Source organism: Equus przewalskii, chromosome X, assembly GCF_037783145.1.
Source record: "Equus przewalskii isolate Varuska chromosome X, EquPr2, whole genome shotgun sequence".
In the NCBI taxonomy this organism is placed as follows: domain Eukaryota; kingdom Metazoa; phylum Chordata; class Mammalia; order Perissodactyla; family Equidae; genus Equus; species Equus przewalskii.
Genome location: NC_091863.1, coordinates 124,805,954 through 124,824,306, shown reverse-complemented (window position 1 = coordinate 124,824,306; position 18,353 = coordinate 124,805,954). Strand labels below are relative to the sequence as shown.

At 36.5% G+C, this 18,353-nt stretch overlaps 1 protein-coding gene across 2 annotated transcripts in view; it reads right to left on the bottom strand.

Annotated features, from left to right (window-relative positions):
- Window positions 1-2,162: 2,162 nt before the first annotated feature.
- The window catches only part of VAMP7 (vesicle associated membrane protein 7), a 43,777-nt gene continuing 27,586 nt past the window's right edge, over window positions 2,163-18,353 (bottom strand). Inside the window, exons 6-8 of one of the 2 annotated variants that reach the window (XM_008537851.2) lie at window positions 14,401-14,468; window positions 7,490-7,582; window positions 2,163-4,040 (exon numbers count right to left, since the gene is read on the bottom strand). In XM_008537851.2, coding sequence (XP_008536073.1) covers window positions 3,972-4,040; window positions 7,490-7,582; window positions 14,401-14,468 — 230 coding nt within the window. In that variant the 3' untranslated portion in view covers window positions 2,163-3,971. The remainder of the gene's footprint in view (window positions 4,041-7,489; window positions 7,583-14,400; window positions 14,469-18,353) is intronic. The other variant, XM_070606230.1, reaches the window with a different exon arrangement.

Genomic DNA, 18,353 nt, shown 5'->3' with positions numbered 1-18,353 from the left:
AGACCACGCGTCTTGGTCTCCTTGGAAATCTGAGTCACGTCTCAACCCAGGGAATCTGCCAGGCTCTTCGTGAGTTCCTCCTCACTGCATCATGGCCTGGATACTCTCAACATAATAAGCTGGGGCAATTGTTGGGTTCATCTCTTTGAAGTACCAGTGCCCTTCATCGCCTGGAGGTGTGCCTTAACAACTGTTGTTTCATATATTTTGTCCTTTTGGGGGGTTACTTCAGGCAGGAAGGAAAATACAGTCACTGTTACCCTATCTTGGCCAGAAGTGAAAATCTGTAAGGGGCACTCTGATCTCTTTGTGCATGAGGCTTTTTAAAGTTTTCCTTATGCAGTTCCAAACTTGGAATGAAAACGGTAAATCAGGGGTCAGCCTGTGTGTGTGAATTTTCTTATACAGAGTATTGTCATCGTTTTCCTTCTCGTTGGAAAAGAGATGTAAAAAGTTACAACATATTTCGGATTTAGATAATTTTTGGTTTAATAAACAGAATGAATCCAAAATAATTTTGTACAATGTGCCCTGACCAAAAGAATGCTTTAACTTACCCAAATGGTCTTTCTCCATAAGATAAAGCAGTTAAACTGATTTTATGAATGAATCTAGGAAGAACTTGGCTATGCTGCACTGGCACCACTGCTCTTCCCATAAACTGAGAGTTTCATAGAAACTATTTTCCCTATATGCTTTTAGGATTATGTTCTGCCAGTGAAATGAACTCACATGAGACTTGGAAAGCAGAAGGGAGGTGGAGGCCAATACTCTGAAGGTCAGGGCAATCAGACATGAAGATGCTAATAGGCCTGGAGTACCCTAAATTTTTCTCAATCTCCACCACTCCACATCCAACTCACCCTCCTGACTACTGGCCTTGCTGACCAATTGCGGCCACAAGTCAGGTACTTGACATCAGGTCTACTGAGGCTGTGGCTTCCACAAACCTTTCCACATGTCCCTCTTCACGCACCCACTTTGGCAAACAGACATGTAGGGATTCTCACATTTTCCAGCAAGCTTCAACCTGTCTGTCCACTAGTGGCAGTGTTTCAAGTGAAAATACTTAGGACTGTTCCTCTGATCCCTGGCAGCTCCCTTTCAGACCTTCCCTTCCCAGTTTGTCACACAGCTGTGTAAGCTTGAATCCTGTATTAAACCCCTTGTTTCCATAATACTTGGCACTGTTTTCCTCATTGAATTCAAACTGAATCGTAGGTCAAGCACCAGCACCACCAGCACCACCATTCCAAGTAATTTATTATTCTTGAAAAGATGGAGCTGTCAGAAACAGACCTGCTTCTAATGTAAAACACTGTAGGAGAGCCTAGGGTTGCTATTATTGTTGCTACATCCATTCCCACCAAGATACCCTGGGAAGCAACCCAATTTCTTCACCTATCTCGAGGCCAGGAAAGATAGGTACCAGCAGAGTTAAGCAAGGAGGAAACGTTTTCCGATGTAAGCCATGTCCATTCATTCTGAAGGAAACTTACAGATTGTGACACTATTTGACCTTGTAGTCAAGGGTTTGAAGTAAAAAGAAATAGCTTGTGCTGCTTCTTTCCTTGTTCATGACAACCAAATAAAAAGCCATCTTTTTTTTTATTCTAAGTGTTTGGTTAGGGAGTGCATACTTCAGTTGAAACCTGAAGGAGGCATGCAGAGAAGTTAAATGGGCTGTTTTCTTGTTTCTCTAGCCTGTACAAAAACATATTCTACTGTTCCTGACTTCAGTTACCTAAGTTCAAAGGCCCCAAGTGACTGATTATTATCTTGTTGTGGCCCAGCTTTTTGTACATTTGATCTTTGGCCCTTTTTACTGTTTGCTTAGCTAGACCTGTTTGCTATAATCAATTATTCGCTCCCACCCTCTTATACCTTCCTTTGAGCCATGCCTTCCAACTTTAGATAGATTTTCCAGAATTGTGTTGAATCAGATTACAATTCCTGAGGGTTTTTTTCTGTTGTTTCAATCATGGTCTCAGGATGATAGTTGTGGAGGCTGTGTGGTCATTTCAGGATTTTTCATTGGTTTTAGTATGGCCTACTTATGTTTTTAAAGTTTTTTGTGTCTTTGGTTTTGAAAACATTTTATACACCTGAGACAATGCTATAGCTCTTTACTGAAAGGTTCCAGGTCACAAATAAGCAACCTATTGTATTACTTTTAAATTTTATTAATGCATCATTTAAAACAAGATATGTGCTTTAAAAAAGCATTCTTATACATAAATAGACCAAGGGACAGTTACATAATTTATCCCTAAAACATGCACATCATTTTTATTCCGGTGTGTATAAGAAAGGGAAATAAGCTTTAAGTCTTTCTCTTTGGATTAAAGACATTTGGAAATTATTATTCAGGAATGCTAAATGTTTTCCTGGAACAAACGTGTTTTCCAATAGGAAATGGTGATGTAATTAAAAGGCATTAGTGTTGATAAACAAGACTGGAAAAACTGGAAAAACAGTTGTGTTATGCATGATTACCAGGAATAGTTCCAGTGAGCCTAAAATATGTGAAATAAATGAATCAGCATGATTCAAAAGATTTAGATGGAAGAACAGGTAGCATGAGGAAGATTATGTGACACATATATATTCAAGGCACATGACTAGGCTAAACAGGTGGCTAGGGTTTATAGACTAATTTGTTCTTTCATTGGGAAAACAGTCACATGTAAAAAAATTTCCATTTACTGGCATTTACTGATAAATAAATGCAGTTATATCTAGGGCAGCAAATGTCCTTTCAGATACACACCAAAAGTACATACTAGCTAACAGATGTCAGAGTAGCTGAAGCAGTATGATTACACTCCAGTTTTCACACTCCAGTTAAATGGATGTTAAACTGTCTTGTATTGTTTCCATACATCATAACGTCAATGCTGAAGTTTCACAAAAGAATTCTTCAAAACTAGGCAGATTAAAGATCTTATTAAACCACAAAAGATGTTCAAATTATTATTCATCAGAGTCAAACCCAAACCTTGGAGTTGACTGTTGACTATACTCAGCTTGGGCTTTTCTCGGACTTAAAAAAATTTCCCACATGACCTCCCTTCATACAGCTAGAATGCTAGCACATCCACTGTGGTTCTCTTCTTTTTCTCTGGTGAGTCAGAGGAATTTGCTTCCCCATTCCCTCTACGACCCCTTCTATTAACTACATATTTGCCCTAAATATCCACTACAGAAAAAGGAACATATAGAAAACCACAACCTTCAACGATATTTAAACCATCATATTCTCAAATCAACTGCAATTGGGAAACAGAATATCAAGCACTATGAGGTTTGTAAATGGTCAAACTTTCTTCCCGAAAGTGAATACTAGGAAGACAAGGATAATTCCATGTGCTTCTAATGGGCTAGCAAAATGTTCTCCATATGACTGAGATAAAATGTTTAATACTCTACTTGCTTGGGTTCCTAGAAACAAGCAGCATCAACAATTTAATTACAATTCCCCAAATAACAATTCTCCATTTATATTATTTTCAAGCACCTAAAACTCTTCAATAACAAAAGACATTAAAATGAGATGTTAGCAATACTATATGTCTCTTAAATACTTTTGTGTGCACATACAAACTTCACCCACAGTTTCAGTAGACAGCTCATAAGACTGGTGGTTTCCCCCTTGGTATCAGCTTTCTGCAATTACAAACGAAAATGTTTCTCTAAGTAGATGACGCTAGTTAATGAACCAAAGAAATAAAAAGCCTTTTTAAGGCTACTGCTGCAATAAATGGTTCAATCTGAAGTGCACAGGAATAAATTGGTAGATAGGACAAAGATAAATCTGGAGGCATAGAACAAGATTAAAAAAAAGAAAAAGCAAGAAGAGGGTTGAAGAGACTGACAGACACCATCTGTCAGTATTAAAAGGCTTGAATCACATGGACTGCTTTTAACTCCTTGTTCTCTGATACCCTTGGTTAACGACAACTTTTGCTTTTTTATTTCTTCACACAGCTTGGCCATGTAAATCCACCACAGAGAGGTGACACAATGATATAGATGAACACCTGGAAGGAGGGAGAAAGCAATTTTATTTTCTTGACTCTATCGTAGGCTCCTAAATAATATAAAGCAAAGTAAAGACCTATTAACAAATACTGGTTCCATTAGAGTGGCAGCTGCATAATAATACAATGCACTAATCAAGTATTTTCAAAGACAGAAATGCAATTAAAATTATCCTTTCTGATATAACTCTCACCTACTTGAATTCCACTATGCTCTCTTAAGAGGGAGAGAAAGCAATGAAATTGATGTTCTTCACTGGGAACTAGGCAGAATCGAGCTGTATGAGCAACTCTTACTGAAACATTAATAGTCAAAAAGATAAATTACCGTAATTCCCTTTAAGTATGATTTTATTATTAAGTACATTTTTAGGTTTTACACATGAATTAATTTTTCATTATTAGCATGATAAAAAATATGAAGAAGCATGAGTAGAGACTCTACATCTATATCACCTATGAACAAGAATGTTGCTATGAATCTTTCTGCGGATAATAACACAATAATTATAATTATCAAATCAAAGGAAAGCTAATGACACAAGTAACACAGCAAAAAGGCTAGTTCTATTATAGATGTATTACCTTTGATTTATACTAATTTTAAATAATGCTATTTTAATAGTATATGCTTGCTCATATTATGATATTCCAAAAAATACATTTATTTTAAACATTAGGCTCATTGCATTAAATTAGCCATTTTATTTTGCTTTAAATTACAACTTTTTGAGATATTTAAGTGACTGACTTCATTACTCACATGCTTGGGAAACATACATTTATCAATTCCATACTCCCTCCCAAAAGTCAGCAAATGTTCTGCCTTACTTCTCTACAAATGTTGGGGTACAGTTACACCAAATTCTGGTTATTAATAAATAAGTTAAACTACTCACATCATATTCACACACACTCACACAGATAGTCCAATTTAATATACAGTTGACTATTTGCCACAACCGAAATATAAGGATTTTTAAAGCTAAAGCACCATATATCAGGTTAACAACACCTTTGGCAAAGCAGTGCCCTGCATAGGCAATAAGTAATAAATAAATACAAACTGAATTGAACAATAATGCAGCTTCATAAATCAATATAAATTCACAGATCAAAGAAGAAGGAAGAAGCTAAGCTGAGAAGCCTAGAATGCACCACCTGAGGATCCTGAGCAAGGAGACATTCAAGGCCATGGCACAATTTCCACTATAACTGACAGATCTGTGACCCTTCTCTGTTAGGTAGGTCCAGCTGCCGAAGGTGGTGGACCTTTGACAGTGGTCGAGAAGCGGAAGCCAAGTCACAGGTATCTGCTTGGAGTTAACTTTGGGCTTCTGCAAATGACAAGAGGATGGAGAGGAAAGGCTGCTTTACCCAGCCACTAACTGCCCCCAAAGTAAAGCATCTCCCTCACCCTGCACAGAGTGGTGGCTCTCAAACTTTTGGGTCAGGACCTCTTAACACTCTCAAAAGTTAGTGAGGACTCCAAAGATCTCTTGCTTGTGGGGTTGTAACTATTAACGCTTATCATATTAGAAATGAAATTTTTAAAAAGTACATATATAATTCATTTAAAAATAAAAATAATAAACCCATTACATATAAACATGACTATATTTCTATAAAGTCAGTTGTACGTCAACTTGGCTACCCTATAGTGTGCAGTAATTTAACCAAACACTAATCTAGGTGATGTTGTATTTTGTAGATCTGATTAAAGCTCACAAAGTTGACTTTAAGTAAGGCAGATTATCCCACATAATCTGAATGAGCCTGATTCAATCAGTTAAAAGGCCTTAAGAGCAGAGCTGAGGTTTCATTGAAGAAGAAATTCTGCCTGTGAATTACAGATTTGCTCCTGCCCCAGAGGTCTAGCCTGACCTTCCTGACAGCCTGCCCTACAGATTTCAGACTTGCCTAGCCAGCTCCTGCCATTGTGTAAACTAATTCCTTGTGATATATCTCTTAATATATATCCAAAGAAATTCAAGGAGTCTCTCTGTTAACAAGTACAAGTTCCATTAAAAAAGGGTTAAAGTAAGAATAATAAGAGTTCTTAGAAATTTAAAACATGGCTCTGAAAAATAAATAGAAGAGTTGGATAGCAGAATGGACAGCGCTGAAAATGAAATTAGTTTGCTGGAAGAGTTAGCTGAATAATTCTCCCAGAATGCAATGCGAAAAAGGAGTTTAAACATATTAAAATGGTTATTAGACATGCAGGATAGTTCAAAGAGGTCCAATATCTGTTTACATAGGGTTTCCAAAAGGAGAACAGCATATAGACTAATTTATATTTATAGACAACAGAACTACTAAATATTAGAAAATTGAACTCATCATGCATTAAAAGAATAGTACATAATGATCTCTTAGTATTTATCCTAGAAATGAAAGGATAATTATAAGTGTATTTATGAATGTAACTCAATACATTCATATTAAATGTAAATAGTCACATTATCAATTCACTGGGCAGAGAAATATTTCCTAAAATTAATTCCTGATAAAAACTTTTAGCCATCTAGAAATAAAAGTTCTTTAATTGGATAAAAAAATATCTAAGAATTCATAGTAAATATTGTTCTTATAAATGAAATATTAGAAGCATTCCAATTAAAACCAGGAACTAAATAAAGATGTCCATTCACATCAAAATTATTCAACATTGCTAGTAAATACAAAAAATATATATAAAATTATATAAATGTGTGTGTGTGTGTGTGTGTGTATATATATATATATATATATATATATATATATATACAAATTTGATGAGGTTAAAATTATTAACAGATGCTATCAAAATTCACCTATAGCAGGGATCAGCAAACTACAGCCCCTGGCCTGTGAGCTAACAGTGGTTTTTAGACTTTTAAAGGATTGTTTTAAAAAAGGAAGAATATGTGAGAGAGACTACATGGGACCCACAAAGCCTAAAATATTTACTATCTGGCACTTGACAGAACGTTTGCTGACTCCTGACCTATAGCATACAGAAGAATCAAGTAACAAACTATTGCAACTAATAAGAGATATGCAAGGTCACCAGACACAAAATAAATCAACTAGAAAAGAGAAAACAGAAATAAAGAAATAGAATCAAGTATAAAATAGAAATATAATTAGAAAATACGGAATCAATTAGAAAATGTAATTTTAAAAGAATCTTATTTTGGTAGTGACAAAAATGTTAAACATCCAGGAATATTTGGAATGCCTTGCATGACGTCTTACACACAGGAATTCTCAACAGGGAGAAGGGGTCTAAGCAGAGATAATATTTCATAATGACTTTAAAGGAAAGCCACTGCCTGGTCACGTGTTTCACCATTAAAAGTTATATGTAGCTCATCTCGGAGTGCTGATCATTGACAAAGAATTCCAGCACCTAATTTTTTAGAGATTGAAAAATAAAATCACACACTAAAAAGACAAAAACTTACAATTGATACGATGATGATGATGATAGTGAGCTTGAGATTCTTCATACACATGGCTCGGGCAAGATTTCTGCTGGTTGTTTTGAAGGTGACAGACTAGAAAAAAAGCATGAATTGCTTGATCCTTGGAACCGATTACATGACTGATTTGGAATAATACCTGTAAAACTTTTACTTTCATTAATTCTGTTGAAGTAGCAATGTTCTTTACCCTTCCCCTCTCTTCACAGGTAGAGGGTGGCCATTCGTAATGACTAGTTCTCAAAAGCAGGACACTGCCAGGTCTATAGTAAGCAGTATGAGCCTGCTGGAAAAGTTTCCCTCCTTCTTCTTCTACACTGAAGCAACGCACATGACGTCGAGCACCAGAAGTGGTTCTTCCCGCTAGTCGAAAAGCCTTTTCCTCTTTTTGCTTCCAATAAGAAAGGCTCCTTTTAAGCCAGTCGGATGCAAAAACATTTGTCTATTCTGCCCAGGATAATCCTGGGCTTTTGAGCCATAAAAGCCTGTTTAATTTCCATAAGAAGATATGTATTTACTTGTATGAGGGCCAAAAGAACTTCACTCCCTTCAGTTATCCATTTGCTTTTGCAACATCAATTTCTCAATATCTACTGAACCATTCCCACTAGGACATTAGGCAATTTAAAACAAACAAAAAAATTCCTAATAGACCAGCAATTCCACTCCTAGGTATATGCCCAATAGAAATGTATGCACAAGTTTACCAAAAGACACACAAAAATGTTTCTAACTGCACTACTTGTCTTATCTCAAAACTGGAAATGATCCAAATGCCCATCAACTATACTGTGTAGTAAAGAACTTAACCTTGCCCCAAAAGGGGTCTGATCTTTGCCCTCAGCTTCTAGGAGGTAATCTTTGCTTGCCTGGGGGCCACAGGCTCACCAAATAGTAGCAATGTGATTTAGGGTGGGGACTACTCACTCAAAAAAGACCAACAATATTATTTAGGGTAGGGACTTTGGGTCACACCTAGAGGAGCCAGAGACTAGTGACTAAGATCAAGCAAGTAGGCAGTCAATCGTGCCCATGTAATGAAATTTCAATAAAAACTGAACACCGAGGCTTGGGCAAGCTTCCCCATTGGATAATACTCCATGTGTGTTGTCACACATCTATGCTGGGAAAGTAACATGTCCTGATTCCATGGGGAGAGGACACCAGAAGCTCTGGGTTTGGTACCTCCCTGAACTCCATCCTATGTGCTTCTTCCATTGGCTGAGCTTAATCGGTATCCTTTGCCTGTAATACACCATAACTGTGAGTACAACAGCTTTCATTAAAGTTCTGTGAGTCCTTCTAGTGAATTATCAAACCTAAGGGTGGTTTTTGGAACAAACAAACTTGCAGTTGGCGTCAGAACTAAAGGAGACCTTGAGGACCATGCACTCTAAACTGTATAGTTGATGAACTTCTCAGTTGCCTAAACTCTTCGCAATTACTCACAAACTAAATCACAAGAAAGAAGTAGTGAGCAATGAAACTAATAAATCTAAATATAGTTATGTGATTCAATAGGTTAAGGCAGACATTCCTTCATAATCTTCAGGTCAATATTTCAACACTGACAAATCACCTATTCAAAACCAGTTCAGCTATAAAGAATAATTGTTACACCTTACCAAAGCTTCCTTTGGGGATGCAGGGGGGTGGGGGTGGGTGTAGGTAGAAGAGAACAAGAAGAAGATATAAAAATCCCTGTGAGAATGACAAGAGCAAGCTAACCAGCCTAAGGCCTCTTCACTCCATGCAGATGGTTTCAGTAGTAACTGATAATGCACCATTAAGAAACGGGCAAAGGACTTGAATAATTTCTCCAAAGAACACATACTAGCAGCCAATAAGCACATTGGAAAGATGCTCAACATCATTAGTCATCAGGGAAATGCAAACCAAAATCACAATGAGATACCACTTTATACCCATCAGAATGGCTATAATTAAAAGAAGGAAAGTAACAAATATTGGTGAGGATGTAGAAAAACTGGTACCTTGCTGGTGGGAATGCAAAATGGTGCAGCAGCTACGGAAAACAGTTTGGCAGTCCCTCAAAAAGCTAAACATGGAATTACCATATGGCCCAGCAACTGTACTCCTAGGTATAGACCCAAAGGAATTGAAAGCAAGGACTTGAACAGATAGTTGTATGCCAATGTTCATAGCAGCATTATTCACAATAGCTCCAAGATGGAAACAACTCAAAGTTCCATCAACAGATACATGGATAAATAAAATGTGGTAAATAAATACAACGGAATCTTATTCAGTCATAAAAAGAAATGAAGTTCTGATATATGTTACCACATGGATGAGACTTGAAAATATTATGCTAAGTGAAATAAGCCAAATGCAAAAGGAAAAATATTATAAGATTCCACTTATATGAGGTACCTAGAATAGGTAAATTCACAGAGACAGAAAGTAGATTAGAGGTTATCAGGTACTGGGGGTAGTGGTAATGAGGAATTATTGATTAACAGTTATGGAATTTGTTTGGGATGATGACAAACTTTTGGAAACAGATAGTGGTGATGGTTGCACAGCACTGTGAATGTAATGAATGTCACTGGATTACACACTTCAAAATGGTTAAAATGACAAATGTTATATATATTTCAGCACAATTTAAAAATTATAATGTAATATATCCATATATAATATAATAAATCCACTGAACTGTACACTTTAAATGAGTCAACTGTATGGTCGGTGAATTACTTACCAATAAAGAAATAATTCAATAAAGCTGTTAAAAACCCAAGAGGTTATAAAATGAAACAACTTTTAAAATATCTGAGTAAGTATACAAAAGAAAGAAAAAGAGGAACAATGAGGATGGAGCAAATAAGAACCAAGGAGCAACATACCGTACTTAAACCCAACTCCATCAATACTTACATTACACATAAGTGGAATAAACACTGCAATTATAAATATATTTCATATATTCAAGAAGGTAGAGGAAAGGATGCACATGTTAAATAGACACACGGAAGATATAAAAAAGATTCAAATCAAACTTGTAGAGATGCAAAATACACAAGATGGGAGTAATAGCAGATTACAAACTGCAGAAGAAAAGACAGGTAAACTTGAAGACATAGCAATAGAAACTATCCTAAATGAAACAAAGAAAAAAATAGACTGAAAAAAATGAACAGAGCATCAGTGAGTTGTGGGACAACGTCAAGTGACTTAATGTACATGTAATTGGAGTCCTAGAAGGAGAGGAGAGGACAGGAAAAGAAAAATATTTGAAAAAATAATGGCTGAATGTTTGACGAAAACTACAAACCCACAGCTCAACAAACCCAAAGCTGAAGAAAACTACAATAAGGCATATATTATAACCAAATTTCTTAAAACCAATGATAAAATCTTAAAAGAACTCATAGGAAATAAAATACATTACGTACGTAGGAATGACAGTAGAATTTTTGTCAGAAGCAATGTAAAAGACAGTGACAAAACATCTTTAAAATATTGAAAAAAACATTAACCTAGAATTCTATACTGTGAAAATATCTTTAAAAAAAGGAAGTGAAATAAAGACTTTTCAGACATATAAATACTGAAAGAATTCATCACTAGCAGACCTGCACTACAAGAAATCCTATGGGCAAAAAAGAAAATGACAGGGGATGGAAATCCAGATCTACACAAAAGAATGAAGAGAGTTACCAGAAATCATAACACCATGAGTAAATAGAAAAGATGTTTTTCTTATTCTTTAAATCTCTTTAAAAGATAACTGTTGAACAAAAAAAACAACAATGTATTGCGAGGTTTATAATACATGTGTAAATAAAAATATGACAAAAATAGCATCAAGACCAGGAAGGGAAAATGGAAGTATACTACCTTAAGGTTTTTAGACTATCTGTGAAGTGGAATAAAACCACTCAGAGGTAGACTATGATAAGTTAAAGACTTATACCATAAACCCTAAAGCAATCACAAAGTAAGAAAACAAAGAGTTATAGCTAATAAGCCAAGGGAGGTAAAAATGGAATTTAAAAAGTACTCAGTCAAACATAAGGCAGAAAAAGAGGGAGAGGGGAACAAAGAATAGATGGTACAAATAGGAAACAAATAGCAAAACGGTACATATAAAACCTTCCCACAAAGAAAACTCCAGGCTGAGACTGCTTCACTGGTGAATTTTTCCAAACAGCTAATACCAATAGTCTCAAAATGCTTTTGGAGCATAGAGAGGTAACACTTTGCAATTTGTTTTATGAGGCCAGTATATCCCTGATACCAAAGCATAAAAAGAAGAATACATTATAGACCAACATCCCTTATGAACACAGATGCAAAATTCCTGAACAAATCAATAGCAAATCCAATAAGGTATTATAAAAATATTATAATCCTCTCAATAGATGGAGAAAAAACATCTGATAAAATTCATGAATAAAACTCAAATGAGAAATTGAAGGGAACTTCTTCCACCTGGTAAAGGGTACCTATAAAAAACCTACAGCTAACAACATAATTGGTAAAAATATTGAATTTTTTACCATAAGATGTGCTACATGCAAGAATGTCCACTGTCATCACTTGTATTCACTATTGTGTAGAAAGTTCTACTCAGTGCAGTAAGGCAAGAAAAAGAAATAAAAGGAAGGAATCTATAAAAAAGGTATTAGAACTAAAGAGTGAATTTTGCAAAGTTGCAGGATACAAACCTGGTCAATATATAAAAACCAGTTTCATTTCTATGTATTAGTGATAAAAACTGGAAAATGAAATTTAAAAATTTACAATAGAATACAAAAACAGGAAATTCTCGAGTAAATTTCACAGAATATGTATAAGACTTGTGCACCAAAAAATACAAAATACTACTGAAAACAATTAAGTCCTACAAAAAAGCAGCGAAATGGCATATTTATAGGCAGGAAGACTCAGTGCCATCAGGATACCAATTCTCCCTAAACTGACCTATTGATTAAATGCAATCACAATCAAAGATACAAGTTTTTTTTAAAGGATGGAAAATAACAAGCTTATTTTGAAACATAAATGGAAATGTAAAGGACCTAAAATAGTGAAGACAAGCCTGGGTAAGAACATAGTTGGAAGACATAGGGAATTCTATAAAGCTATAGTTATCAATACAGTGTGGTACTGGCATAAAAGTAGACAAAATGATCAATGAACAAAATATAGAATTCAGAATTAAAGCCCTACAGAGGAGAATGGATAAACAAATTGTGGTAGGTAGATTTATACAAGTAGTACAAAATAATAAAAAAGAATAAACTATTACTACATTCAAAAATATACTAGTGATTGAAAGAGGCCAGATACACACAACATGATTCCATTTCTATACATTTTAAGAATAGGCAGAACATTATCTAGGGTGTTGTAAGTCCGAAAACTGGTTACCTCTGTTGGGGAATATCAACTGGAAGGGCATGAGGCAGCCTTCAGAGGTGCTGGAAATGTTTTATATCTTGATCTAGGTTGCGGTTACATGGGTATAGACATATGTAAAAAATAACTGAGCTTTACACCTATTAAAAGTAGTACACTTGCTGCACTTTATTGTATGTATTTTATTCCTCCATGAAGACACTTGTTAGTTAATGAATACTGTTTGCTATTTTGGGTCATGTAGTCAACAACATTAAGAAGACTTCTATTTAGCAAGTACAGATTATACCACACCAATACTTACTGGTCAAACACAGACCACTCCAGCTAAAAAGGGTAATCTTCAGAGATTAAGAATAGCTAAGAGATGGACTGGAAGTACCAAAGAAATTAGTCTGCTGATCTGAGATGACATACTTCTTTGCCCTCTGTGCCCTCCAGCAATAGGTTACAAAGTGAGCCATTATAGAACTCTGGTGTTTTGACTTCCTGTGTGGTGCCACCCTTCCTCCAATTACCTTGTGCTTTGATGAAAACACTGTTATCCTCCTAAGACCTACTGTTAATAGATGTCTCTGTAAAACTAACAGTAAACATTTAAATAGCTCTTACTACGTACCAGACACTGTTAGGTACTCTGTATGCATTATATGATTTAACCCTCAAAACACTATGAAGTAGGCACATCTCCATTTTACAGATGATGACAACTGAGGCAGAGAGGTTAACTTGCCTAAGGTCACACAACTAGTAAGTGGCAGAGATGGGATTCAATTAGCAGCCTGACTCTAGAGCTTGTGCTCTTAACCACTAGAATCTAACTACCAGTAAGAATGAACATCATTCACTGATCCGTTTCAATGTGTAAACTTCTAGTCTGCATTTAAATTTGTAATTGTGTGGACCCAAACTGTAGGTGATCTCTGCCCTCCTTCTAATTCACTGTATATCTTACCATCTTTCTTCAAAACTTTCATGCACTAACCAGATGGAAAATGCAAAGATACATGTAATTGTAGCATAAGTAGGTCACAGGGACACACTGACCCCTTTAAGGTTCATTGGCCATTCCCAATCCCTGCCTCTTGTTTGATACAAGCTGTCAGAGTAAGCAAGAAAGTGACTGAACTGTCCAGTTTTCGGGATTCACACTGGGTCACAACTAGCCTGCACATTTATTTGTTTCATGTTTTACAAAATGTACAGAGAACAGACTGGTATATGCAGCTGAGATGCTAAATTACGTAGGCATCAATTGCGAAGAATTGTTTCTGTATATTAAGTATGTTTTCCAAACCAAACCTTCCTTAATGGCTATCAATGGACCATGGCTTTTTTCTACCCCTTATTGTTATCCTTATTATCATAATGGAATCAGATAATGGAGGTTAGAAAGTAAAAAAACACTAAAGTACTAAATTTAAGACATTTCCCTACTATGTTAGCCATCAACCACAGTTTCTCTACTTTACATCCTGAAAAATATTATCATATCCCATACTTACAGAATCCACGAGATTTTCTGTTTTATCTATCAATAATTCCAATCTTTCTCCTCGCTGAGCTACCAGATCTGAAAATATTGAGAAAAGATCATGTTTATATTAAAAATCTGCTATTTTTCTCTTTAAGCAAAATCTGATTTTAAGTATAGTTGGTATTCTTGACAACTCACATTTAGCACAGAAGAGCTTATATTTTTAAGACTTTAGTAAATCTTATCAACTAAAGCGGAGGTTGGCAGACTTTTCTGCAAAGGGCCAGATAGTAAATACTTTAGGCTTTGTGGGCCAAATGGTCTCAGTTGCAATCACTCAATTCTGTGAGACACAGACAATATGTAAACAAATGGGTATGACTGTGTTCCAATGAAAATGTATGTAGAAAAACAGGCCAGATTTGATCCAAGGGCTGTAGTTTGCAAACCCCTAAATTAAGAGCATGATCTGAGAGTAAAAAAAACAAAACAGAACCCTTAAAATGAATGAGAGTTGGATACTTCCAGAATTGTGGTGTAAGGAGCTCCACAGACCCTCTCTCCAACAAAACAACCATAACTGGTAAAAATTATAAAAACAAACAAACAATAACCACCATTTAAAGTCTCTGAAAACTGTGACTGTCCTAAGTACATACAGCAAATAGAGAAACATTTATCCAAGAAAATCAACTAATTCTAAGTAAAAATAGTGAGAGTCTATGGCATTTGAGCCTTGACCTGCTCCATCCCTCAGCTCAGTGAGATGGAAGCTCCACTCCTGCAAAGTAAAGCCTGGGAGCTCTCTTTCCCCCAAGGTCCCAGTCAAAGGCTATACTTTCTCCCCAGGAAGGGCAAGCATTTCTCCCCCAACTCCACCCCATCCCCAACTCTATGATGCAGAAACTCTATTCCAGCAAGGCAAGGCTAATAGGTCTGGGGCTCCCTTCCTCCACCTAGCCCCCACACATAGGGCAGAAGCTCTGCCTCAGGTGGCAGGCTAAGAATACTGGGCCCTGAGTGCTCCTGGCTCGACTTACTCATAGAGTGGAGGTTTCACACTGGGAAAGGCAAGCCAAGAAGACTACTCCACTGGTAGAACAAGGGTGTCACTCCAAGAGAAGCAGTCCACTGTCCCTATCCAGAGTTCCAGAGCAGTGGCTCAGAGACTGTTCCCAGGGAGAGAAGCAGGCCTTAAGAACAGAGAGCTTTCCCTAAGAGGACAGACTTTATTTGGAACAGAGTATGGGGAAGTTCAAGTCTAAGGGTGCTGTCAAAAACAATGGAGATTTTGGATATAAACAATTAAGATGAGCCTGGTAGCTTTACAAAAACAAGCTAAACTACAGACCAGCTAGAAGTTTAACAGAGAGTATCAGGGGAAGACAGCTTAGAAGAACCCTCTTGAGGTCAGAACAAGCATCTAAGAATGGCCTCAAAGACAAGGGAGCCCAAAACTAGATCAGACTGCAGCAATCTATGTTGGGGGAACTATTGGGAAAAAATAGAGCAATTAGCCTGCAATTACTGGAAGCTAACAGCTGGGTGAGACATCAATAGGGGCAGATCAGCTAGAAGCTTAACAGGGAGATTGGGAAAAGAGACACTCAAAGAGAGCCATGTCATTCCAGGGTGGCAGTGCACATGCCCAAGGTTGTTCCCTCTGAGAAGTGACATTAGAGGCTGCACACTGTGGGAAAAATAGACTTCAAAGAAAAGTTCCAACTAAACAAACAAGCCAACAACAAAGCCTGGGGGTTAGGAATCAGTACCCAGAGTTGCTACAATACATTGTCTAAAATGTCCAGTTTTCAAGAAAAAATAATAAGCTATGAAAAGAAACAGGAAAGCAACATCCATACACAGGAAAAAGAATTGAGATTAGAAGCTTACTTTGAGGGGGCTCAGCTACTGGACTCAACAATGGAATGAAATTTGAAATCAGTAACAGAAGGAAAACTTATGGGATGAAGTGAAAGCAGTACATGGAAGGAAATTTATAGCAGTAAACACTTACATTAAAGAGAAGAAAGATGTTCTAAGACTGAATTTTGTCCTCCTAAATTCATACACTGAGGCCCTAATCCCCTCCCCTCAATGTGATGGTATTTGGAGATGGGGCCTTTGGGAGATCATTAGGTTTAGATGAGGCCATGAGGGCTTACAACAGGATTAGTGCCCTTATAAGAAGAGACACCAGAGCGCTTGCCCTCTGTCTTACTTTCTACCATGTGAGGACACAGTGAGAAGGTGCCACTTTCACGTCGGGAAGAATTTTCACCAAAACCTGACCATGCAGGCACCCTGATCTTGGACTTCTGGCCTCCAGAACCATGAGAAAATAAATTTTTATTGTTTACGTCACCCAGTCTATGGTAACTGTTTACTGTAGTCTGAGTAGACTAAGACAAAAGATCTGAAATTAATAACCTAAATTTCCACCTTAAGGAACTGGAAAAAGAGTAAATTAAATCCAAAGCTAACAAGAGGGAAGAAAATAATAAAGATTAGAGCAGAAAAAAATGAAATACAGAACAAACAATAGAGAGAATCAATGAAAGCAAAAGTAGGTTTTTTGAAAAGATCAACAAAATTGACAAACATTTGCATAAATTGACCAAGAAGAAAAGAGAAGACTCAAATTACCAAAATAATCACTATCAACTTCACAGAAATGAAAGGGATCCTAAGAGAACACTATGAACAAGACTATGTCAACACATTAGATAACTTAAATGAAATGGGTAAATCCCTAGAAAGACACAAACCACCAAAACAGACTCAAAAAGAAATAGAAAATCTGAATAGAGTTTCAACAAAAAAAGAGACTGAATCAATAATTTTTGAACTTTGCACAAAGAAAAGCCCAGGCCTGGATGGCTTCAAAGGTGAATCCTACCAAACATTTCAAGAAGGATTAATACCAATTTTTCAAAAACTCTTCCAAAAATAGAAAAGGAAGGAAGACCTCAACTCATCCTATGAAGCCAGTATTGCTCTCGTATCAAGACCAGACAAAGACATCACAAGAAAAGAAAAACAACAGATCAATGTCTCTTATGAACATAAACATAAAAAAATACTCAATAAAATACCAGTAGAACAAATCTAGCAATACAGAAAAAGGATTATACAACATGATGAAGTGGCATTTATTTGAAGAAACATAAGCTTGATTTAATATTCAAAAATCAATTATTGTAATACACCATATTAATACAATAAAGGACAAAAACAATATGATTTCAATAGATGCAAAAAAGCACGTGACAAAATCCAACATCTTTTCATGATAAAATCACTCAACAACCATGAAAGACCCACAGATAACACCATACTTAATAGTGAAAGACTCCCTAAGATCAAGAATAAGACAACACTTAACGCCACTTTTATTCAACAACGTACTAAAAGTTCAAGCCAGGGCAATTAGGCAGGAGAAAGAAATGAAAGGCATCCAGATTGGAAAGGAAGAATTAAAATTATCTTTTTTCAGATGGCATGATCCAGTATATAGAAAATCATAAGGAACCCACTAAAAAGAACAAGGCAAGAAGGATATTGGAAGAGAGATACTATTAAAGAGAAATGATTCTGACACTTGTGAAAAACAGTAAGGAAGACTTTATTCAACACTACTGCAATAAGGGTCAAGACTATCACAATAGGGCAGAGAAACGGAGTTCAACTCTGAATATAACAAGGACAAGTGGGGTGATATCAACATCATGGAAGCATACGACATGCCTCCTTTTTGTTCCCCTTTTGTAACAACTAATTAGGCATCCATTCACAAATAAAAGTGCCTCTGTGGGAGTTATAGGATCCAGCACCATATGCCAAAGGATCTGGGTCCTGTCCACCTGTGTGTATCAGTAATAGGCAGACAGACCTCGGTATAGGCTGTAGAACCAACAGGACCAGTGAACCTGCCCCAACCTCTCTTGGCCATGGTCGAAGAGCACTGAAGAGCACTGACTT